General features: G+C 58.5%; 3 protein-coding genes across 4 annotated transcripts; 1 reads left to right on the forward strand and 2 right to left on the reverse strand.

The window, feature by feature from the left end:
- Window positions 1-26: 26 nt before the first annotated feature.
- SAPCD1 (suppressor APC domain containing 1) lies at window positions 27-1847 on the forward strand (the record flags this gene model as incomplete). Its single annotated transcript, XM_081140593.1, is given in 14 exon segments — window positions 27-43; window positions 423-470; window positions 472-500; window positions 503-537; window positions 776-805; window positions 809-847; window positions 851-886; window positions 890-916; window positions 1410-1432; window positions 1434-1461; window positions 1465-1611; window positions 1613-1690; window positions 1753-1816; window positions 1819-1847. Coding segments are annotated over 14 exon segments (630 nt in total).
- VWA7 (von Willebrand factor A domain containing 7) lies at window positions 103-9952 on the reverse strand (the record flags this gene model as incomplete). Its single annotated transcript, XM_081140164.1, has 16 exons — window positions 103-2636; window positions 2726-2906; window positions 3019-3158; window positions 3245-3546; window positions 3869-3961; window positions 4269-4421; window positions 4506-4638; window positions 5119-5304; window positions 5795-5911; window positions 6127-6239; window positions 7165-7346; window positions 7434-7629; window positions 8032-8142; window positions 8712-8808; window positions 9129-9410; window positions 9722-9952. The coding sequence occupies 16 exons, from the start codon at window positions 9950-9952 to the stop codon at window positions 2451-2453; spliced, it is 2703 nt and encodes a 900-aa protein (XP_080996290.1). The 3' UTR covers window positions 103-2450.
- A 689-nt stretch (window positions 9953-10641) lies between these two features.
- Window positions 10642-22985, reverse strand: VARS1 (valyl-tRNA synthetase 1). Of its 2 annotated transcripts, none has more exons than XM_081140021.1 (30): window positions 22848-22985; window positions 22185-22603; window positions 21019-21153; window positions 20785-20923; window positions 20427-20551; window positions 20255-20342; window positions 19723-19823; window positions 19503-19630; window positions 17008-17172; window positions 16703-16784; window positions 16085-16204; window positions 15897-16005; window positions 15709-15803; window positions 15459-15549; window positions 15086-15210; window positions 14899-15002; window positions 14660-14818; window positions 14465-14555; window positions 14233-14338; window positions 14070-14140; window positions 13860-13985; window positions 13484-13588; window positions 13336-13404; window positions 13173-13251; window positions 12930-13057; window positions 12471-12626; window positions 12154-12360; window positions 11972-12083; window positions 11555-11880; window positions 10642-10818 (listed from the first exon to the last, which is right to left on the reverse strand). In XM_081140021.1, the coding sequence occupies exons 2-30, from the start codon at window positions 22569-22571 to the stop codon at window positions 10750-10752; spliced, it is 3798 nt and encodes a 1265-aa protein (XP_080996147.1). In that variant the 5' UTR covers window positions 22572-22603; window positions 22848-22985; the 3' UTR covers window positions 10642-10749. The 2 variants fall into 2 exon arrangements, with proteins under 2 accessions (XP_080996147.1, XP_080996148.1); XM_081140022.1 differs by having other exon boundaries at window positions 22761-22939.
- Between the last annotated feature and the right edge of the window lie 251 nt (window positions 22986-23236).

Below are 23236 nucleotides of genomic sequence, written 5' to 3' on the forward strand. Positions count from 1 at the left end.
AGGGACCTGCCCTGCCTCATTAGGAGATGGTAGAGGGAGGAGGGTAAATGGTGATGGCAGGAGACTTGGGGTGGGGACACCATACAGTGCACAGATGATGTTGTAGAACTGTACACCTGAAACCTGTATAATTTTATTAACCAATGTCACCCAATAAGTTCAATTTAAAAAGATAGTTACACTTCTGTAGGAAGACAGAAGGGGATTCTACCCAGGGGGACTTTATGAGAACCAACTTCAACAGACCCTACAAAAACAGATGGGAGGGAAAACAGAGGAGCCCAGGGAGATGGTCTTTCCCCAGCCTCAGACAGACACAGCAGGAAGGGCACTGAGGCTGAAAGACTAGGTAGGAGGGTGCAACTGGGGGGAAGGGGGAGCCCTGGTCACCAGTGGGTATGGCTTCATCCCTCCCACCTCAGAGCCAGGGGGAGCCAGGGTCCTGGTGTGCTGCCCCTGCTGCAGGCTCCTACCGGTTCTGCTGCTACCACTGGGGACAAGCACCAAGACCCAGCAACCCAAAGCTTCTTCCTCTGGGTATTAGTCCAACAAGAGGACCCAAGGGCAGCCCCTCTCCCTAGATCTGCCCCCTACATTGCCACTCAATTTTGAGGACTCATAAGTCTTTTCCACTGCTTTCCCTTGCCCTCCAGGTCCTCAGTGGCCAGTCTGGGCTCACATTCAGTGACCAGACAGAACCCAAGCAGAGGTTTCAAGAAAGGCCATGGTCCAGAGCTCTGATGTAGAGCAAGCCTCTGCTTCTTGCATTTTCCAGCTGCAGAGGATGGAGGCTCTGGAGAGGGAGTAGGATGCCCTGTGGCAGGGGCTGGGGCTGCTAGAGCATGACTAGGCTTGGTTTGAGGGCTGGCTGAGGGAGGCACTACAATAGCAGCTATGTGTGTGGGCCCTTGGTGAGGTACAGGGCTGCCCAGGTGTGTGGGGACCAGGAGCAGGAATGTGTGGACATGGCCTGACACCACCCTGGAAAGGAGAGAATCAGTGGACAGAGATCATGGATTGGAAGCAGCATTGTAATGACAGGATGCCACCACCAAGTGTTAGGTTGGCGTTCATTGTTGGGATTGGTGGAGGCTGGTCTGCATTCCATTCAGAGGGATGTGATTTGGTTCACTCTGCTGACTGGGGGGGGCGGCCTGGATTACTCCAATGGGTCAGGGATGGACAAGGAGGATCCATAAAGAATAGGGCAAGAAGGTAATGTGCTACTTGAGGGGATGGAGGTACTGGACTGTTAAAAAGAGGAGTGGAGAGTGATGGGTTTTTCTACCTGCCTTGAAGGGGTACTGGGATGAGGGAGTCCAGATGGAAAACAGGAATGGCCTTAGTGATAGAAGAGTGGCAGATGGACCTCCAGTTTTCACACTGTCAGCCTCCAACTCCTCCTCTAGAATTTTCTAACAGATTTACACTCAGCCTGGTGGTGCCCAGTTAACCTGGATTTAAAAGGTGAACATCTGTTTGCAGAGTATGATCCAGGGGAAGGTGTTTATTGTTTTTAGTTTAGACTTTTGGGAGGTTGGGGTAGAGAGGAGACTTGGGGCCAGCCCTGGTTTAAAGGAGAACAGCAAGTCTTCCCCCTGTTCCCCCCATGCCTCTTGAACATGCTAGTTCCTTTGCCACCCAGGACTGGAAGCAAAGGTCAAGGAAGCAGAACTTGTGGCAGCAACAGGTAAACAGGAGGGGGGTAGGTCAGGGCAGAGCACAGATGCCCAGACTGTTTCTCTTCTCCAGGAGTTGTCAACACAGCAGAAAGGAATCATTCAACCAAAAGGGGAGATGGCTCAGCCAGGCTGCCCCAGGGGCGGAGGGGCCGTACCAGTGTCTAAGGCTCCTCTCGTTCCCCTCAGTAGGTGACAGAACCTACTCAGTAGGCTGAGTCAGAACCTCCTATTCTGCCTCTTGACTCCACAGCTAAATAGCTCTAGGTGGTGGGTCAACTGAAGTCCAAACTTCTTGGTGTAGTTTCTTCCAGCTCACCTTCTTGGTATTTTATGCCTCACTCTCCTATATTTCTTTGAAATCCCTCTGAGGAGAAGACATGTTTATTGAAACTGTCCTTCAAATTTAAATACAAAAATAAAATAGAAGCTTCTCCAGAATTTCAAATAAAAACAATTCTATAAATAACACTTTCTGGTACCTCCCTACCTTTGTCTCCTCCCCATATCTTCCTCTCTACCTGAGCTTGGGAGTACAGAAACAAGTGTGGAATAAAGCTACAGAGAAACAGAAAGCAGCTTTCTCCAAAAATGAGTCTTTGGTTTGCTTCCCTAGAGGATTAGGGAAAGTGCATTGTGGGAAAATCTATTACCCTCCTTCCCAATCTTGCTAAGAGAAGGGACAAGTGTACGCGAAGGAAAACGTCCAACCCATGCTGTCTTCTCACCAAGACTGAAAACTCCGGAGGCCCATCCCTCTAGGCTCTGTCGTCACCAGGAGGCCAGGCCTAGGAGGAGCAGCACCCCTCCAACTGTGCGCCACCCGGGGTTGCCCGCCAGCCCCGCCCCAGCCCCAGCCCCAGCCTCTCCCCTAGTCACCAAAGCGGAGGGACCAAGGCGTGGGCTGGCCGTGGTGAGGGCGGGGCCAGGCGAGTGGGCAGGGGCAGCAAGCTGGTCCTGGGGAGAAGAGGGAAAGACTGGGTGTCTACACCCAAATTAAGCTCCCCTTGCCCCGCCCGCCCTGCGATGGAGAGCGGGCGCCTCACCTGCGGGGCGGGGGCCAACACCAGGAGCTGGAGGAAGGCGTGGGTCGGGCGCACTGGGCTGGCTTCCGGACCGGCTGCGGTCGCAGTCACGGTCACCGTCACCACGGAGTCCGGGGCGGCTGACTCTGGGACCTCCAGCCGCAGGCGCCCCCAGGCGGACTCGTTGCGGTCCAGGCGCACCCTGTCCAGCGGACACCAACACCCATGTGAACCCCAGGCTCTGACCAGCGAGGGCCCAGGGGTGGGGCCTAAAGCTCAGGGTGGGGCCGGCAGGACCGAGGGCTCGCGGGCACCTGGAGAGGTTGGCGGCCAGCACGAAGCCGGCGCTGACGGACGCCCGAAGATCGAGATCCTGGGGGCCCGAGAAGCTGGCGATGCGGAGGCGGAGCAGGGCCGTGCTGCCCGGGGCCAGGGAGCCCTGGGGGCCGCCGAGCTGCGGAGGAGGGCGGGTGAGGGGGGGAGGGCGGCGCCCCGGCGCCCCGGCTCCCCGGCGCCGCGCACCTGCGCCCGAAGGCTCACCTCCAGCAGGACCGGGACCGCGGTGCAGGGCTGCGGGGCCGCCCGGCGCAGGTCCCGCCCCCCTCCGTCCTGGCCAATCAGCTCCAGAGAGAAGGGCCCCACGAAGGACAGAAGCGTGGGTGGAAGCGAGGCCACGAGGAGCCCGCGCTCCGGGGCTCCCCTGGGCTCCAGGGGCGCCCGGCCCAGCTCGGCACCGCCCGGGACCCCTCGAAGGACGACGTGGGAGAAGCGAGGCAGCGGGTCTTCGGGGCGGCCCCCGCGGTGCAGCCCTGTCACCTCCACCAGCAGCTGGGTCTGGAGGCCTGGCCGGGAGGCGGGGACAGGGGTCTGCGTGAGACTCTGAGTCACGGAGAAGGGGAGGAATGGCTTTCAGAACGGGGTCACCCTGGGGAGCAGGGGTGGGGAAAAGGGGTGACTCCGGGGAGTGCTGGTGGGGAGGGTGAGGAGGGCGCCCCGGAGGCTGGAAACCCAAGTCTTGCCCTGGGGGTGGTTACACGGGCGCTCAGGTTCAGTGCACATGTGCATAGAGTGTCAACTGTAACGATACATGTGGAATTACATACATGTAGAATTTTATACACGTAAAACCCATGAACGAGTTGGGGTGAGGGGGACTAGATGTACCTACAACTGGCTGAGTCAAGGGGTGGAGGCCAGGGTGGGGGCCGTCCTCCATGGGGACCCCAAAGTGGAAGAGGAAGTCCAGGGAGGTCCGAGCTGAGGGGGGCGAAGGCCGTCAGAGGCCGGCCCAGTGGGGCGACCGGCGCTGCTCTCTGAGCCGCAGGCGCCCCTTCTCTTCCCTCCCCTCCCCGCTCCCCCTCCCCTCCCCCCTGCCCCTGCCCCTCCCCTCCTCCCCTCCTCCCCTCCTCCCCTGCCCCTCCCCCTCCCCTCCCCTCCTACCCTGCCCCTCCCCTCCTCCCCTCCTCTCCTCCCCCTCCCCCTGCCCCTGCCCCGCCCCCTGCCCCTGCCCCTCCCCTCCCCTCCTCCCCTCCTCCCCTCCCCTTGCCTGGATTGTCCCACTCACCTTGCACTCTGACCCGGGGGTTGCCCGCAGCTGTGACTCGGATCTCCCAGGTCCCTGTCTGTGGGGGGTCATTCACACTCACCATCCAGAACTGCCCGAAGCGGCGAGTGTGACCTAGAGACCCCTGGCCTTCCTCCGGGCCCTGGGAGACCCCTGGGGGGAGAGGGGAGCAAGAGACTGTCACCTGAAACCCTTTCTTGCCCTTAGTTCCTCACCCCTCCTTGGGGGCGGGAGTACCTGCAGGGCTCCTGATCTGGAAGCTGCTGACCTCCCCGTGGATCCGGACCGTGAGCCCCTGGAGCAGTCCATCCACACTGAACACAAGTGGCCTCCCGGGCACCACAGCCGGAGGTTCCACGGGAAGGGTCACCTTGAAGGATGGGCAGGGCCAAAATATGGGGGAAAGATAAGGTGTGGAATGAGGTGGGAGCAAAGACAAGAGAAAGGTGGAGACAGAAAGAAAACTAAGTCACACCTGGAAAAAGGATGCCCGGGAGATGGGGCATAAGACCAAGGATGAAGTTATAGTGACAAAGTTGGAGGCGAGGGGTTAAGGATGAGTCAATCCTTGCCCCCACTTAAAAGATGGCAGGACTTCCTGTGGTGGCCCCAAGGACAGAATATTGGAGCCCAAGATTGGGGGGAAGGGGGCGGGACTAATATGGAAGGAGCAATGTGGAAGGTGGGTAGCCATGGATCTCCAGGAAAACAAACGTCCTTTCCCACCCTTCTGACACCCTTCTGGCAACATCGCAATGGGAGCCATTCCCTTCCTCCTATGAGAAAGAGAAATGCAGTGTCACTTCAGTTCTGAGCTGAAAGCAGTGGTCCCTCTGTCCCATACACTTACCAGGTCAGCCATGCTGTCCCCAACAATAGCTGCCACATCCCGAATGTGCTGATCTTTGGTGAAGATCACCTCTCCTCCAGAGGCCAGGGCCACCACTTCATACGGCTCAAAACGCAGAGGGGACAAGACCTCACGCCGGACTCGGCCCTGACCCCTCAATGGGTCTTCTGTCACCAGGAATGTTACCTGTGTGCGGAAAAGAGGTCAGTACTTGAGGTGTCCAAGTGCCATCTACCATTATAAATGGGGGTCTCCTGTGCTCCAGCTTCCCACAGAGCTCATGGTTAGTGGTAAGGTCTCCGTCTACCTTCTGGTTGTTACTCAGGGTCTCCCAGTGACCCCCACCCCCACCCTCTGTTAGTAGTTGCACTTCCTTGTAACTGTTATGACATGTCATCCAGATAGTGGGTTGTTGGCAACTAGGTCTCCTGTTCTTCAGATTGTGTACTGGGGACAGGTTCAAGCACAAATTCAGCATCATCAAGGGTAGGACCTCCCACTCTTTAGTACTGTGAAAGGGATCAGGAGGTGTTACACTCACCGCCCACTTCTCCACCCTGTGCCAAGGCTGGTTCAACCACCTCAGTGTGGTGGGACCCTTGTCATGAGGTTGTTGTCATAGGGTCTCCCGCATCCCTGGGTAGCTAACACCAGGTTTCCCACCGGCCATGCTCACCCTGCAGCGTCGCTCCTGAGACAGGGCTTCCACCCGGTTGGTGAGAAAGACATCCTTGGGGGAGGCATCAGTGAAGACAAAGATGTCTGAGAGTGGAGGTGTGTGCAGCAGGGCCAGCTGGCAGGGAGGGAAAGGACTGCTGTGAAAATGCAGCAGCGGGGAATGGGTAGAGCAAGGGAGAGCAGAGAAGGCAATATGGCCCTGGAACCCTGGAGTGAAGCCCGTGGGACCAGGCCCTGAAGGTGGGATCGGGGATGGGGCCCCAGAAAGGCTCTAGCTCCCCTTGGTGGTGGGGCATGGAAACGGGGAGAGAAGGGGAGGGGAGGGCAGACCTCCAGGGCTGACAGGCACATCTCAGGCTCATCTCCACCCCCCACAGCATGGATCTCATTGAGTTGTTGCCAGAAGCTGTCAGGGTCACTGGTTGTAAAGACGGGGCCAAACCCTGGGAGGAGGGAAGGAGGTTGAGACGAATGGGGAGAGGGCTCCCCTCATTCTCACCCAGCCAAGGGGCCTGCCGTGCTCTTGGGTGGACAGGTGTTGAAATGACATTCCCTGGTTTGCCTAGGCAGCGCAGGGGCTCGGGACCCCGGTGGGCAACTGGGTGTCATTTCCTTACGAAGTGGCAGCACTTCCTGGGGTCCTGAGTGGGCCTTTTTGGGGCCTTGGTTTCCTCACCACAAAAGCCGAGAAAGTAACAGTTATCTGGAGGCCTAAAGGACTTGGCTTTGTCAATCTTAGTATGGACTTGGGCACATAAGTGAATTTTCGTTTCATCAGCAAACACGTGACAACCCCCATTATGTGCCAGCTACTACGAGACTTACGCGGGCGAGTCGGACTCAGACCCTGCCCTTGGGAAACTCAGTCCTCCAGGCATTTTATCTGATGGTCACTTCATCCCTGGGAGAGGGACAGGATAAAACTGGTAGTGACCCATTTTATGAATGATGAAATTGAGGCAAAGAGAGGTCATATGACCAGCCTAAGGACACACAGTAAGACTGGTCAATCCAGGCCAGACTGTCTGCCTTCCAGTTCAGAGGGGAACAGGATACTGTGTAACTGTGTCTCATACTTTGCAGAGGCCTGGACCCACCAAGCCCTGTCTACACCCCCTCCTCTGTCTGTGGGGAGTAGAGAGAACTGAAAGTGACTTATAGCGCTGGAGCCTAAGAAGGCAGAGGGCGCCCGCCTAAGTGTGGATCATGAGGAAACACGGTGTTGGCAGCAGTGGAAGAAGTGGCCGGTTGCCTCCTGTACACACGCAGGTTCCCAGGAAAGGCTTGCTCAGGCCGCCTGCCCAGCAGAGGCATTACTCCTTGCCTGGACTTTGCTTCCCTCCGCTACCCCACCCAGACCACAGTTACCTGGGTCATGGAAAGGCACCAGGACATAGTGGACGGGCTCCATGGGGCCGCCCCGGCGCTGCTCCACAATGTGGCGGGCCTGGATTTTCGCAGCGTTGATCTCCTCGCCCATGCTGCCCGTGGTGTCCAGGACGAAGCTCAGGCTGGAGGCGGGGGTGATGTCCAGCAGCCTGGGGAGAGCCACCATGAAGGGTGTGCACATCTATTCCAGCCCCTGGTTTCTCAGCTCCCCGAGGAGCACCTCGGGAGCCCATCAGAAGGCCACTCACCTGGAGAAACCCCCGTCCCCCAGGCGGCTTCGCAGGAGGCCGAAGGCCTGGATGGAGGCCAGGAGGGCCAGTTCTGCAGCCTGGAGGTGGAGCGTGTGGTGTGGGGAGAAGGCTGGAGACAAGCTGTCCTTGTTGATGCCTCCCCGTGGCGGCTGGGAGCTGCTCTGGTCAAAACGGCCCCCATGGCTACATTTTCCTGGGTTAGGGAAAGGGATCTGGAGGGTGGAAGTAAAAAAACCCACTGCCTCCTAAGAAAATGGGGCCCTTTCTGACCTGGCCTGACCCTCTCACTGCTCGGCGAAGGATCAGCAGGAAGTGACAACATTTTGTGGAGGGCAAATCTGGAGGGGTCAGTCACACAGCACATGATGTCCCCAAAAACTGCCCTCGGGCAATGGGGTCTGCTGGGTAAGAAGCTGCTCCCGCCCCCTCCCCCAAGTCCTGGCCACTCAGTGGGCCTTCATCCACCTGCCCTGTTCCAAACTTTCTCTCCTTCTTAGGAAGTGGGGCGAGGACCTAGAAGGATGAGATCTCTGGGGGCAGGTCATGGGAAAGGAAGTGACTCTCCCCTTCTTCTGAGGGCTTTCCTATCTGGTACCTGGAGGCTTGGAGGGATGAGATCCAAAGTAGCCAGAGGTGAGGAGTGTGAAACCCAGCAAATTCCCAGGGCAGCTCAGCTCCTCACAATCGGAGCAGGTAGGATCTCCCACTGGGAAGAGAGGGCCCAGGTCTAGAACCCCAAATTCTGCCGCCCGACCCTTATGGGTCCACCCAAACTTCTTCAGCTTTTCCTCCCCGCTGGACTAGGTACCCTCCTAGGCTTTCTGAACTAAAACCTGGAGTTCAGGGCTGGGGGCGAGACCGAATATTTGAGATTGGGACTGTGCTGGAAAAGCCAGTAGTGTGGGGCCAGTCCTCTGTGAGCTGTGACAGGAAGTGAACTTGGGATGGACAGGAGGCAGCTTTCGGGTCACTGTTCAGTTGGAAGGTTGAGGGGACTGAGAGGAAGCCCTGTGGGATCCAGCGGGGGGAGAGGGCAAGTGAAGGAACTCAACTGAGGTCTGCTGACCTGGTCCTGGCCCTCCCCTTCCCTGTGTGGCCTTAGGGAAGCCACCTAACTGACCTGGACTTTGGTTAAACTGGGAAACCTCACTGGCCATTCCGGAGATGAAGCCATGTCACCTCCTATGCGACCTCGGGATGTGACAGGGTGGCTGGGTGGGCTTTAACGAGATGGCTCTGTGGGCTACCCCCTAACTGTTCGGGTCATGGCCATACCTTGTGCCAGACTCCCCAGCTCGTGCCTTGGCCAGAGGAGGTGAGGGTGTGGCTGCCGCTGCCCCAGTTCCACCCAGTTGCTGTGACTGTAGAAATCCTGGTCCCAGGGAGAGGAGGAGGGAGTGGGCACTCACCCGTCTGCTCTCGCAACCCAGCCCTAACTTGCCGCTCCTTTGCTCCCACCTGGAAAGCCTCCTCCTTCCCTCTACTCCTGTCCGACACCCCAAGGCCCCTCTGCTGCTCCCCAGCCACGGCTGTTCCCACAGGAAGCGCTGCCAGTGGGGACTGTGGAGTGGCCTCGGGCCGTGGCAAGCAGTGCCCCAGCCCCTTCTAGAGGCGTGGTCGAGAAGCCACTGTTTGGGAGACAGGAAGACTGGCAGCGAAGACCCCTCTAGCCATTACCCCAGCTCTTCCCACCTGCAAGGCGTGGAGGGCCTCCCCGAGGCGCCGGCGGGCCAGGGTGTGGTCAAGGGCTCTGGCTGCCACCAGGGTCTCCCGCAGAGCCCCCACCAGGCGTGTGCGCCCCTGGCCCAGCCGCTCAGCATCAAAGTGCAGGTCAGGGTCGTTCCTGGAAGTCGGCAGGAAGTCCTGGGCTGCATTGGCGCGAGACACCTCGCCTAAGGCTGCTCGAAACCGCCGGGAAGGGGCCCCAGGTCCAAAGTAGGAGGCAAAGAGGTCATCGGCGAGGAGGGTGCGGCCCTGGGAGAGTAGGAGGGGACAGGAGCTGCAGGGAAGCCCCTTGGATTGGGCCATTGCCTACATTTCTTCAACAACTGGCACTCAAGGCTGGGTGTGGAAGGACCCGAGTTTGCTGGTGCCACGGGGCCCATCCTGGAGCTTTCTAAGGGGGAGGGTCTCCTGGTTTCAGGACCAGGGTTCCCGGGTGTTGTTGCTGCAGGGGGTAGATGGGTGGGGGACAGGAGGTCCCTTCTTTTGGCAAGCAGGACCTCAAGGAGTGGAGGTCTCAGGACCCTCAAGGGGTCCCGCTGGGGTATGACAGGGACACTCACCAGGAAGTCTTCAAGACGAAGGGGGGGCCGCCCTGGGGGCGGCTGCTCCAGGAAGAGCTGCAGAGTGACATTGAGAGCTGCCTCCTCAGTCAAGTCCTGGTGGGTGATGGAGCCAGGGGCAGCCAGGAGGCTCCAGATGTTGGGGAAGAAGGCAGATGTGGAGGGCAGCAGCTGCAGCAGCAGCAGCACTGAGGGGCCCAGGTGGGACAGGGGCACGCTCGTGGGGGGCATAGCTGAGACATGGACCTAGAGGACAGAAGGCTCTCAGGGAAGGAAGGAGCAGCAATTTAGGGCAGGCCAGCTGTCCATGGGCACCTGCTGGGGCCCTTCGGCTTTGCCTCAAGCAGCTTAGCTGCTCCAGCCTAGCTCCCTGCCCTCTCTAGTTGCCCAGACAACCTGAGGGCCTTATCAGGTTAGTTGGGACTTACACCAGCCAAAGGGGTCCGAGGCTCCTCCCTCAGAACACCCTCCCCCCACCCAGTCTGATACCCAGCCACCACCCCAGCACAGGAAACCCCCTACCTGGTGGCTGGGTCTTCAGGCAGGGCTGCCGGGTGTGGTATCACAAGGCACTTAGGTCAGAGTTATAATTAACCTAAGTGGGACTTGGGGGAGGATGGTGGCCCAGCAGGGTGGGGCAGGCTGCGGCCCCTGGGCCCAAACTCATACCGGCCCAAAGCCACAGCAGCAGCGGGCACCAGGGTGGGCCTTCCTTGGTTGCAGTGCGGAGGTGACAGAGCTGGGAGGGAGCTGGCAGCGCAGCGTGACTCAGGCCTGGCTCAGTGCCAGGGGCAGACCCAGACAGATGCATCTCTGCCCGCCAGGCCCTGGTGCCTGGCCCAGCCTGCAGCCCCTGAGGATTTGGGAACCCAGCCCCTCAGCATCCCTTTCCCGGCCCCAGCACACACACAGACAACAGATGGTTTGTGGCAAAATATTTATTACTGCCCTGCCCTGGGGGGAGCCACTGGGGTTATGAGGGCTGCCTCCTCCCGGTGGACCACTAGGGTTATGAGGCTGGAGTTGTGTCACAGCATCTTCTGAAACAGGGCAATGGCCTCGTCCATCTTCCTGAGTTCTGCTTCTGTCTGCTGGAGCTGGGGGGTGGAACAAGGGGTCGTGGGTAGGGAGGACCCAGGCCCAAGAGAGAAGACCCTCAAACACCCATGAAAGCAGAGGGTCAGAGTTAGAAAGGCAGGTGAGGGCCATGGGCAGGGAGTAGTCAGGAGACTGTGTGCTTGGCTGGACCAGTCCCTCAAATGCTCAGCAGCCTCCCCACCAGCACTCCTCTTCTCTCCCACTGCCCTTTTGGGTCTTGCCTTTTCTCAGAGTGGTCAGCGCCCAAGGACAAGGGAGCCTCAGAGCTCATGTGCCCCACCTACGGTCCCAGCACTAGCCCCCACCTGCGGGGCAGGCAATTAGCCTTCATTTGTAAAATGGCCAGAGTGGTCCTGCTGCCCGGAAAGGGCTGCTGGGAGAGTCCATGAGCAGGGCCATGAACAGCTGCTTCTCCCTGCGACCTCTCGATTTACCTGGCACTCCCGCCTAGAGGGCTCCATCTCTATGTGCCCAGGCCCAGGCATGTGGGATGCCATGTTCCAGGTGCCGGGTGGGCCACGAGGAGGAGGAGTGTGGCTGGGAGGGAGGGTACCTGGTTCTGGGTATGCCTCTGTCTTCACCTTGCTATGTGCCCACCCAGCTGTTCCCCACCTGCTCAAGGGGCCCGGGCTCTGAGTTCCCCCATGGACTGCCTGGGGCTGAGCAGAGTGCAGCCACAGGACCAGGTCTCAGACGTGAGGACGGGGGAAGGAAATGCCCACCCACGTAACACACCTTGGCTTCGTCTGCCTCCTGGACTTTGAGGGGCACCTTGACCGGGTAGCCCATGGCGGCACGGCGCTCCCGCAGACGCTGTGCCTGCCGCTGTGCCTCACCACGCTTGGCCTGCAGCTTGCCCAGCTCCCGGGCTGGGTCCACCAGCCCCTGCAGCTGCAGGTGGACGGAGCAGCGGTCAGAGGCCAGGGCTACAGCACAGCCCTGGGGCACAGGAGCTCCCAGTGCCAGGACAGCCACCACACCCGCACTGGCCAGCGCCTGCACGTAGCCCGACACTGCCGATGCCAGGGCGCCTGTGGCCTCGTCAGTCACTTCCAGGAAACCTGCCAGGGGAGGGAGGAAGGTGAGGTAGCCATACTAGAGAGTAGGTCGGGGGACTGTGGGGCAGGGTGGACATGGGGCCCCGAGGCTCACAGTCGGGACGGATCCGGATGAGGTTGTAGTCTGCACGTAGGGAGCGCACGGCTCGGGTGATGCTCAGGGCCAGCTCGAAGGCAGCTTCCGCCTCCGGGTCCTTCCATGAGCACTGTGGGGCGGAGGAGGTTGTGAGGAGGGCCACGCACAGGCCAGACCCCCGTCCAGACCAAACCCCATACCTCTGAGGGCTCTGGGAAGGGGGTGACACAGAGGCTAGGTGGTGCTTTTGGTGTCCGCCGGGGCAGCCTCTGGAACAGCTCCTCGGTCACGAAGGGCATGAATGGTGAGAGCAGCCTCAGGCCGATGTCCAGGCAGGTGTAGAGGGTCTGGCGGGCGCACTCAGCGGCCACCTGGTCCACCCCACTCAGCACAGGCTTCAGGCACTCCTAGGGGACAGGGAAGCACAGGGCTCAGGGCTGGAAAAGGTCTCACGGCCAACCGCTGGAAAAGGGAGGCCCAGGGATCCGCTGCCCCGGCCCACTCAGCTCCTCCTCACCAGGTAGACGTCACAGAGCTCATAGAGCCAGAAGCTGTACTGGGCAGTGGTGACGGCCGGGAAGTCATAGGCCTGGAAACCTTGGTTGCTGAGCCTCACAGCCTCAGTCAGCCGGCTGCGGATCCAGCGGTCCACCAGGCTCTCGTGGCCTCCAGGCTGGGGAGAGGGGCAGATCAGCCAGGGCCCACCATAGTTGGAGGGGGGTGATACCTAGGGGCAGAGCCAGAACCCCAAGGAGGCAGGAACCACAGGCAAATATGTATTCCAGGAGCCTGAGGGGTCTGAAGCCATCATATGCCAGTATCTGGGGGAGGACCCAATGCCCTTGGCTTTCCCTATAACCCTTTGCCCTCCCCGCCCCCCCCCCCCCCCCGGAGGCTCCTGGGCACACTTGATGCTGGAGTGGTGGGTGCACAGCCTGTGTGGGTGATGGTTGCCTTGCACCTACCAGGCCCTCACCTCGGAGGTGGTTGAGGGCACAAAACCCTTGCCAAGGCCACGCAGGGCAAACTTGGTGGCATTCCAGAGCTTGTTGCAGAAGTGGCGGTATCCCAGGATCCTGTTCACATCCAGGTTGATGTCTCGACCTGGATGCAGTGAGTGTGTCCTCAGCACCTCCCTCCCAACCCTCACCCAGGGCCGAGGAGGAGAGCGGTGTCCTCAGGGGAGGAGGAAGGACTGGCTGAGAGTTTGGGGCCCTACCCTGGGACGTGTAGGCGCACAGTCCAAACCGGAGGGCATCAGTGCCACACTCGGGGATCCCCGCCGGGAAGTCTGCCTTCTGCAAGAGGAGTTGAAACTGGCACCCTGAGGCAGCCCCGCCGTCCCTCTGCCCACTCCCGGCCCCGCCGCCCGCCTTAGGTACCTGCCCTTCTTTAGCCCTCTCCACCTCGCTGGGGTCCAGGTTGCTGTTCAGTAACTGGTCGTGGAGGCCCTGAGGGTGAGGCGGGAGGGGTCAGGGGGCTGTGGCCGCGGCCCGCGGTCCTCCCTGGCTGGCCCAGGACCCAGCCCACCTGCAGGGAGACCCCGTGGATGACATCCAGGGGGTCGATGACGTTGCCCAGAGACTTGCTCATCTTCCGGCCATGGGCATCGCGCACGATGGCATGGAGGTAGACCTGAGGCGGGACGGAACTGTGGGGCAGCGCCTCTCCACCAGACCCACTGCCCACCCCAGCCCTGAATCTGGCCTCAGTGTCTCGCCAGCCCATTCACACCTTCATGGGCTCAGGGGCCCGCCCTCCTCTGGGAAGCCCAGGCACAGAATCACCAAGCAGAACCCAGGCCGGCTTTCAATCCCCAGAAGCCCACCCAGCACTGTCCACGGGCCTGAACTGTGGCACAGGAGGGTGGGAGAGGGGACTGAGGGGGTCTTGGTAGGCTTCGCACCTCTCTGAAGGGCAGCCTGCCAGTGAGCTTCAGGCCCAGCATGACCATCCTGGCCACCCAGAAGAAGAGGATGTCGTGGCCTGTCTCCAGCAGCGTCCCCGGGTAGAACACACTCAGGTCTTCCGACTGGGGGCAGAGCAGTGCATGACATGGGGCCGAACACCCACCTCCAAGACCCCCAGCTCCCCTGGGTCGGCCTCAGGGATGTACCTGGTTGGGCCAGCCCAGGATGGAAAAGGGGAAGAGGCCAGAGGAGAACCAGGTGTCCAACACGTCCTCATCTGAGGGAAGAAAAGGTCCAGAGGTCAGGGGGCAGAGATGCGGATCAGAGGCCAGCTCTGAGCCCTCCCCTGCCCCCAAGGCCCTGCCTTGCCTTGCTGGAGGCTGATCTTGTCAGGGGACACTCCAAACTCCTTGGCTGCCTTCTCACGGGCCTCGGCCTCGCTGCGCCCACTCACCCAGTACCGCCCATCAGGGTCCTGCCACAGATGCAGTCAACACCCAGGGGGGCATCCCTGCCTTGCCCCAACCCTGCCCCCTACCAAGGACCCAATAAACCACAGCTCCAGCAGATGTGCAATATTCCATCCTGGCCTGGTCCTCACCTCCCCGGGGGGAATGGCTGGGTCATGGACAGTGACAAAGTAGGCTGGGATGCGATGGCCCCACCACAGCTGCCGGGAGATGCACCAGTCCCTGCAAATGTTGGGAAAGGAGGGGTCAGGGGGAAGGAGGTGCCCTGGCCTGTGCCCAGCTCAGCCCCTCACCCTGTCACCCTCCCCACATCGAGCCAGACGCACCGGATGTTGTCCATCCAGGCGTGCCATGTCCGCTGATGGGCCTCAGGCAGGATGCGGAGGTCACCCCGAGTCACGGCAGCACTGGCAGCCTGGGCCATTTCCCCACAGCGTATATACCACTGTGGCCGCAGAAGAGGCTCCACCACGTCCTTGGACCGGCTGCAGGTACACATGGGTGGGCAGGTTGGGTGGCGAGCACTCTGAGAAGCCACCCCCCTTTCTCTGGCCCCCACCCTCACTTGCAAAGCGGCACCACCATGGGGTTGTCCTCGATGCCACGAAACAGTCCCCGCTCCTTCAACGCCGCCAGCACTGCCTTCCTGGCCTCAAACCTGGGCAGGCCCTGGGTGGGAGACAGGCCTTATCATGGCTGTGCCTAGGTGCCCGCAGTCTCCAGACCCGGCCCCCACATCCAGGCAGTCTCACCAGGAAAGGCGGGGGCACGTTGACCAGGGCCCCTCGGGAGTCCATGATGCTGATGGCCTCCAACCCGTGCCTCTGCCCCACCTCATAGTCGTTCTGGTCATGTGCAGGGGTGATCTTCACCGCACCTGGGTGTACATGGGGGTGCGAGGGCCATGAGGAACTCGATGAGTCCCTTCCCACATGCACCCCGTTTTGCTGAAGGATGTGGCTCCCAGACCACCTGCCCCACTTCCCTACAACAGCCCCCTGAGAACCAGCCCAAAGTCCTGCCTGTTTAGCTGCAGCTTATTTTCTTTCCCTTGAGAGGGAAGTCGGATGGTGAGATGTGCCCTGTGGGCTGCTTCCTCTCCCCACAGGACAGTCCCTGGCTCACCTGTGCCAAACTCCATGTCCACAAAATCATCAAAGACTATGGGGAGACTGCGAGACAGGAGCGGGTGGATCACACTCTTCCCCTTCAGGTGCTGGGAACAGAGGGACACTTCAAAAATGCACGAAGGGCTGGGCCCAACTCCCTCCTACGCAGGGCTGCGGGATGACTTTTTGATCCTATTTTCTCTCCTCAGCTGGAGCCCCTTTCAGCCAGCATTCCTCCCCCAACTGCGGCAGCACCCTTGCCACACCTGGTATCTGGGATCCTTGGGGTGCACAGCGACGGCCACGTCTCCCAGCATTGTCTCAATCCGAGTTGTTGCCACCACCACCTCCTCATCGCTCTCTGGGGTGATAGGTGACCTTGTGATCAACAGCACTGGCCCCTTCCTGCCCCAACCCCACCCAGCCCAGGATCCTGGTGCCCCCCGGTTCCTACCTGAGCCTTGGATCTTGTAAGCAAAGGAGATGAGGACCCCAAACTCCACCTTTTCCTTGTAGCCAGGCACGGAGAGCAGGGTGCGACCCTTCAGCTCTTTCTTGTCCACCTGTTTAACGGATGTTAGGAAAAGTGGCCCGGGGAGTGGGGCTGGGAGGAGCTGGGGAGAGCCTGGGGCAGGGGCACACCTCGATATCAGAGATGGCAGAGTTGAGGGTGCAGGACCAGTTGACAAGGCGAGTACTGCGGTAGATGACTCCTTCCTCATGGAGCCGGACAAAGGCCTCTGTCACAGCTGCTGACAGTTTCTAGGGTGGAGCAGGGGAGTCAGGGTGGGCCTGCAGGCCCAGGCAGACTTTCCAGGGCAGCAGGGTCCAGTGAGACTGGCCTGTCCGGAGTCCTACTGCCTAGCACCCAGACCCCTTTGAGGGCTGCAAGGGAGAAGTCCTTTTTCTGAGAGGAGAGAAGACTATGGAGGGGACTTTGGGAACACAAGGACAGGCAACAAGCCTGGTGACACTGGAGATGGCAGGGAAGCCACTGGTGACAGATGCCAGTGCAGAGGATCCTGGGAATTCAGGCTCCATGGGAGGGTGAGGACCCACCATGTGCCACCTGGAGGAATGAGTTCCCAGAGTGGGTGAGAGGGCACACAAAGGGTGAAGAAATGGGACAAGAAATGACGTTTGCAGTTGAGCCTTCAGTGATTTCCTGTGTGGGCTCAACCCCTGGAGGTGCTCTCTATGGATGTCCCACACTGGGGAGCCTCCCCAGCCTGGCCCAGCCCTGACACCCCTCCTACTCACAGGGTCCATGGTGAAACAGGCTCGATCCCAATCCAAGGAGCTGCCGAGCTTCCGCAGCTGGTGGTAAATCCGGTCCCCTTTCCTGGAAGGGACAGACAGGTGGATCAGCACTCAGGCCTGGGCTGCAGGGAGACATCGGATGGCTGACGGGGCAGTGTGGGAATCACTCATCCTCTGAAATTGACCTGGGACCTGAAGCCACTGACCCTCAGCCTCTGTGAGAGGATGTGACCCTGCAGCCTGAGTTGCAGGTGACAGGTCTTATGTGGACAGGGGACAGGGAGGCAGGGCTGCTACACACTCACTCCTCCTTCCACTTCCAGACCTCCCGTAGAAAGGCCTCGCGGCCCAGCTGGTGTCGGGTCAGCCCCTGCTCTCGCCAGAGCTTCTTCTCCACCACCACCTGGGTGGCAATGCCTGCGTGGTCACAGCCGGGGTTCCACAGGGTGGTCTCCCCACGCATGCGGTGCCTGTGGGAGGAGCAAGGAGGATGAGGTGAATGGGCTGGTAAAGCCTGGCACCTGAGGAAGAAGGGATTCTGGGTAAGGAGTCAATGGACTAGGAAAGAAAGGGCGGTGAGAGGGACCCTGATTCTAAGTTACAGGTTACAGTCTGGGGGAGGAGATGCACAAGGACAGCCAAAGCTGCCGGAGCCCGCCGGCAGAGTCGAACGGTCCTGAGGAAGGGGTGAGGATGAAGAAAAGACAGACACAAAAAAGATGGGATCGGGAGGGCTGCAGCTCATGCCTGTTGCCAGCTGCCAGCCCCGAGTTTATTTTCCCAGCTCAATTTATACAGACACTGTTAATTTTGCTGAATAGCACCCCGCTCCGCATTCCTACCCCTTGAGTAGTTCCTACAAGGCCGTTGAATGCTATCTCAGAGTAAACACCCTGCCTCTTGCAGGAGAAAGTGATGATTATTCAAGCAATTAGTTACAACATAGGAACAACGGTACCGATGAAAGGGAACAAAACAGTGACTGGAAACAGATCCAAGCCAATTTAGTATCTGTCTGGGTGGCATTTACTATCAGTCTGAAAAGGAGAGACAATTGAAAAACTTTGTTTGGGACAGCTACTTAGTTGGAAAAAAGTATCACCCTACTTCCCAGCATTCACAAAAATAAATTCTAGTCAGCCCTGGCTGGTGTTTCTTAGTGGTTAGAGCACTGGCCCACACACTGCAGGGTCTCAGGCTCGATGCCCAGTCAAGGGCACGTACCTGGATTGCAGGTTCGATACCCGGCCCAGTCAGAGCACATGTGGGAGGCAACCAGTTGACGCGTCTCTCACATTGATGTTTCTCTCTCTCTCTCTCCCCCTCCCCTTCTCTCTCCTCCTTCCACTCTCTCTGAAAAGCAATGGAAAAATATCCTTGGGTGAAGACTGAAATTTTAAAAATTAAAATTAAAAATGTTTTGTTGTTGTTTTTTTAAATGTTTTTATTGATTTTAGAGAGTCGGGGAGAGGGAGAGAGAACCATCGATAGGCTGCCTCCTGCATGCCCCTCCTGGGGGTCATGTGCCCTGACCAGGAATTGAACCGGTGACCTTTCGGTGCATGGACGTAGCTCAATCAACTGAGCCACACTGGCCAGGTCTTAAAGTACTTTTTAAAGGAATTTGTCACCTAGAATATTAGACTTTGTATCTGTTAACTAATTAAACTATTAACAGTGAGGCAGGTTGATGGTGGGGGAGGGAGCAAGTGCTAGAACAGCAGAAAACATTTATAATATATAACAAACAAAAAAACAATACCCAGAATATGTAAAGAATCACCCAACAAACCAATTAAAAAAGAAAACAACAACAACAAAGAATCAACAGAAAGATGGGCAAGCGATAGGTATGTATAGAGTTCACATACAGAGAAGCCAGACTGGCCCAGACTCAGGACAAGGCACAGCTCACTGCAATCAGAAAGTACATAGGTGCCACTTTCTGGCCATCAGATTAGCAAAATAAAGCTAATGTCCAGAGTTGGCAAAGACATGGGGAAGTGAGTATCGTCACAGGAAATTCATGACAGTACACATGGGTCAAGCTGTTTTGTAGGGCAAATTGGCAGCTTCCATTTGCACCTAATACAGGCATGCCCCCTGACCTAGCAGTTTCCCTTCCTGGTAGCTACGCCAGAGAGGTGTCCCACAGGTGCTTGAGAAAGCTTGTGCTGGAATGTGCATTCCAGTAAGATTTTCAACATAGAAAAATTAGAAACAACCATTAATTTTTTTTAAAAAAGTGACTCCATTATGGCACAGTCACACTATGGAATGCTACAGGGCAACGGAAGAGAAGGAAGTCAGTCTGTATATAAGAATAAGGAAAGATCTCTAAGACAAACTATTAAGTGTAAGAAGAAAGTTTAGAATAGCATGACAAAAAAGAAAAACCCACCCAAAAGGAAAACTATAAATTTCCATGGGTACATGTACATGTAAGTAAGATACAGGAAAGATCTAGAAAGATCCACATCAGAGTGATAACAGGCTAAGTCTTGGGAAGGAGTAGGTCTGGAAGGGGGTGGTCAAGGAGACCTGAAGCTTTAAATTTCTTACAATATTTCACATATTTCTTGTTTAATTCAAAATAATGTTATTTCTAGTAGCAAGAGGGGAGAGAAGGTGTGTTGGTTATTGACTAGGGGAGGACCTAAGGGATCAGAGGGGAATGACGGAGAGTGTACCACCACCAGGGGGCAGGGTTGAGGGCCAATATGGAAGGAGAGGGGCAGGAGGCCAAGTCAGGGAAGAGAAGGAAGCAGAGGGAACCAGCTGGCAGAGCACAGGAGCTCACCATCGGGTCAGGGAGTCCTGGATGGCGTTGGTGAGTGCATGGCCCAGGTGCAGGGAGCCTGTCACGTTTGGGGGTGGGATGCACATCATGAAGATACCCCGTGGATTTGGTGCTGACACGCTGGAACGCTATGGGGAAGAAAGGATGGGCACATGCTAAGGCATCTTGTCACCTCTCCCAGCCCCCTCCCCCTCCAGGCCTGGTGGCAGTGCCCACTCACTCCATACTCTGGCTTGAAGAAACCCTGCTGCTCCCACCAAGGGTACCAGGCCGCCTCCACGTACTGAGGGCTGTAGGAGTCAGGCATGGTGCCACTGATATCTGGGGGACAGGAAGGCAGGGATCAGTGCTGGAGCTGGGGGCAGCCGGGAAGAGGACGACGGTCCAGCAGAGAAGGGCCTGGGCCTCTGCAAATCTTCACAAAGTAAAGTGGGGGTGGAGCAAGGACAAAGCAGGAAGGGGGCAAAACAGAAGCAGTAGCCCAGCCGGCGTGGCTCAGTGGTTGAGTATCAACCTATGATCCAGGAGATCGAGGTTCCATTCCCAGTCAGAGCACCTGCCCAAGTTTCAGGCTTCATCCCCAGCAGGGGGCATGCAGGAGGCAGCTGATCAATGATTCTATCATCATTGATGTTTCTATCTCTCTCCCTTCCTCTCTCTGAAGTTAATAAAAATATTTAAAAAAACACAGAAGCAGCAGCAGCTGAGGAGGGTAGAGGTGAAGTGCAGGGGCCCCTTCCCAGTCCTAGTACCTTTCTTTTCCCCAGGAGGTGTCGGGAGGTCATAGGTAATGACTCCAGGATCCCGCTTCTCCCTCTTCTCTGGTTTTGGTTTCTTTGGCTTGGGAGAGAAAAATATAGACATAGATATCAGCACCACCACCCCAACCTAGCACCAACATCCTGTCCAGCTCCAGCCTCTCACCTCCCTGGGGGGTGGTTGCTGCTGTTGGATCTTCTGCTTTTGTTGGAATTTCTCTAGCTTCTCCCGTTTCTTTGCCTCTTTCTTGAGTTGAGCAGGTGTCTTTGGAGGTGCAGTGACCTCAGGGTCTGGTGAGAGGCACAGACATGCAGACTTAGACCACCGGGGACCCTCTGTGAAGGTGCTGCTGTGTCTCAGGTGGGCTATTTCAGCTGCCCAAGGGCTTCCTCATGCTGACCTCCCACTTCACCCTCCCGCAGGCCTCTTCCCCAGGGATTGTGCCATTCTAAGAGAAAAAAGAAAGTGAGCTGTGTGGAAGACCCCAAGGAACCCCTCCTCTCCTACCTCCACCCTTCCTCACCTGACTGTTGGGAGAGAGGCCTGGCCCCTGAGTACAGAACCACCTCTCCCAGCACAGCCCGGAATTCTGGCTGCTGGACACAGGTGATGAACCAGTGAGTGACATTACCCCAGATCCGGCGGGCAGAGGGGTCCAGGACCTGGGAAGGGGGAAAGAAATCAACTCTTCTTAGTCACCTTTTAGTGAGGTCTGAGAGGAACTTCCTCCACTCTTCCCCAGTCCCTAGTGACTCACATATCGGAAGGGCAGCAGCAAGGCTGTAACAGCAGCCAGGTCAGCCAGAGTGGGAGCCTCCCCGGCCAGGTAGGTGTGCAGCCGAAGCCACTCTTCCAAGGGGCTCAGGGCCCTTCCCAGGGCCCCCAGTGCAGCCTAGCAGGAAGGGGAAGGGGTATGAGACCGGGCTTGGCGTCCTTCCACTCCCAAAAATCATTATCTCTGAGGCCAGTTTCATTTTCTTTGAAATGGTCAAAATAAAAAAAAGCCCTGCTGCTTCTTTCCTTCCTTCGATAAATTCCTCCTGAACACTTACTATGTGCCTGTTGCAATATATTAAGTACAGGAAGTTAAAGATTACGTGAGACAACACAATAATTGCGTCAACAATATTTATTAAGCACCTACTACGTGCCAGGTACTTCTCTAAGGAATGGGGGGAGAATTTGAACAGATGGGGCCCCCTTACCTGGTGGAGTTTACATTCTAATTGGGAAGACAATAAATGAGCAAATATATAATATATACCCTATTTTTATCCTTAAGTGCTAGTAAGAAAATTAAATCAGGCTGTGGAAGACAGGGAATTCCAAAGAGAGGGACCTCTATTTTAGATAGTGTAATCAGGATGTGAGGGATCCAGCCAGGGTCTAAGTCACATATTCATTCATTCATTCACTCATTCATTCAGAAATACTAAGTGTCTACCATGTGCTCAATTATACCTGTGTGATAAGGACCAGAAGGCACATCCCCACTCTGGAAGGGCTTAGTTCCAGCCTGGTGTGGTTATCTTTCCTTTCAGTTACCTCCCCACATTTCACTTCTCCTCTCTCGCCCCCCAGCATCGTTCTCTCTCCTGGCCGTGCCTGCCTCTCATCTCTCCTTCACCCAGTCTTTCCCTACAATTCACAGTAACTTCTATCATCAGTTTCAGGCTCATCAAACTTTTACTCAGTGCCTGGGACTAGACTATGTGCTCTGCACACTTCTTTTAATCTTCTCAACATGAAAACTAAAGTTTCCATAGACAAAGGGAAGACCAAGGCTCAGAGGTTCCCGGGTGGCAATCTGGGATCTGATCAATCTTCTTCCACATCCGAGGCACTATCTTCCTGTCTCGGTATCCACTCCAATTCTTGCCACCGTCTCCTAAACCTCGCCCTCCCCACCTTCTCCCCGCTCACCTGGGGGTCCTGGACGGAGCTGCGGAGTCCCAAGGCGGGCAGCGTAGCCCCACAGGCAGCGGGTATCAGCTCCGTGTCGGCGTAACTGACCCACTGTTGGACGAGGACGGCCGCCCGGCTGCCCCCGGGGCCCCCCAGGCCTGCTGGCCACAGCAGCTGGGCCACGGCAGTGGCCCCCCACACCCAGAGCCCGCCAGGCCCCTGCTCCAGGGCGGGCAGGCGGGGTGGCGGGAAGGGCGTCCGGCTGGCGGGAGGCGGCTGCACACAGATGCGGGGGTGCGCGCCCCCCCAGCCCGGCCCGGCCCCGGCCTCCCCGTAGCGCGCAGCGATGAGGGCTCGGAGGCTCGGGAAGGCATCGGGGTGAGGGGAGACGTAGAGGATGGACATGGTTCGGCAGGGTCGGAACCAGGTGGAAAGGCCTGAGGAGGAGGAGACGGAGACTGAGGGACTGGGCTCCCATCTCGGCAGAGGGGACCCTCGTGGGGCTCCTCTACCGCAGGCGCCGGAGGCCCCGGGCTGGGGCTGGTCGGGCCTCAAGAGCGCGGGTCGGAGTGGCGGTGACAGTGGGGGACTTGCCACGATCGCGGGTGGTCGGGGAGAGTGGGAGCCGGAAGGAGCCCCTCGGCGTCCGGCTGGACGCGGGTTCGGGCCGCAGGTACGTACTGGAGGAAGGGGGTCGGGCGGAGCCGGCGCCGGCCGAAGCTGGACCGGCCTGGCGGCCGGGACGGTGGGCGGCGCTCCGGGCTACCCTGGCTCGCAGGGACGGCCGGCCGGGCCGTCGGCACCCACGTGTTCCCCCTTTGTGACAGCGCGCGTTTCCGGCCCGCGGGGCCTGGCGCGGGCGGCCCTGCCGCGCCTGCGTGTGCGCCGCTCCCCGCCCGCCGCTGGCCCGGGGCGCGCCGCCCGCCGCTCGGGAGGCAGAGCGCGGGCGCGGGCACAGGCCGGGGGACGCCCCCGGGACCGCGCTCCCAGCAGGCGCTCCCGTCCGCGCTCCGGTCAGGCGCCGCCGCGGGCACCCCGCACGGGTCCTCGGGCCGCGGGGCGGGAGGGCG

Source organism: Miniopterus schreibersii (genome assembly GCF_964146895.1).
Source record: "Miniopterus schreibersii genome assembly, chromosome: 6".
NCBI classification, from domain to species: domain Eukaryota; kingdom Metazoa; phylum Chordata; class Mammalia; order Chiroptera; family Miniopteridae; genus Miniopterus; species Miniopterus schreibersii.

What these genes read in the sequence shown, in the direction of transcription:
- VARS1 (XM_081140021.1), bottom strand. Translation starts at nt 22,571, where the DNA reads ATGTCCATCCTCTACGTCTCCCCTCACCCCGATGCCTTCCCGAGCCTC. An exon ending in ACCTCCTGGGGAAAAGAAAG is followed by an intron (nt 19,824 to 20,254) that starts GTACTAGGACTG and finishes CCTGTCCCCCAG; the next exon opens with ATATCAGTGGCACCATGCCT. An exon ending in GCAGGCTGCCCTTCAGAGAG is followed by an intron (nt 13,589 to 13,859) that starts GTGCGAAGCCTA and finishes GTCCCGCCTCAG; the next exon opens with GTCTACCTCCATGCCATCGT.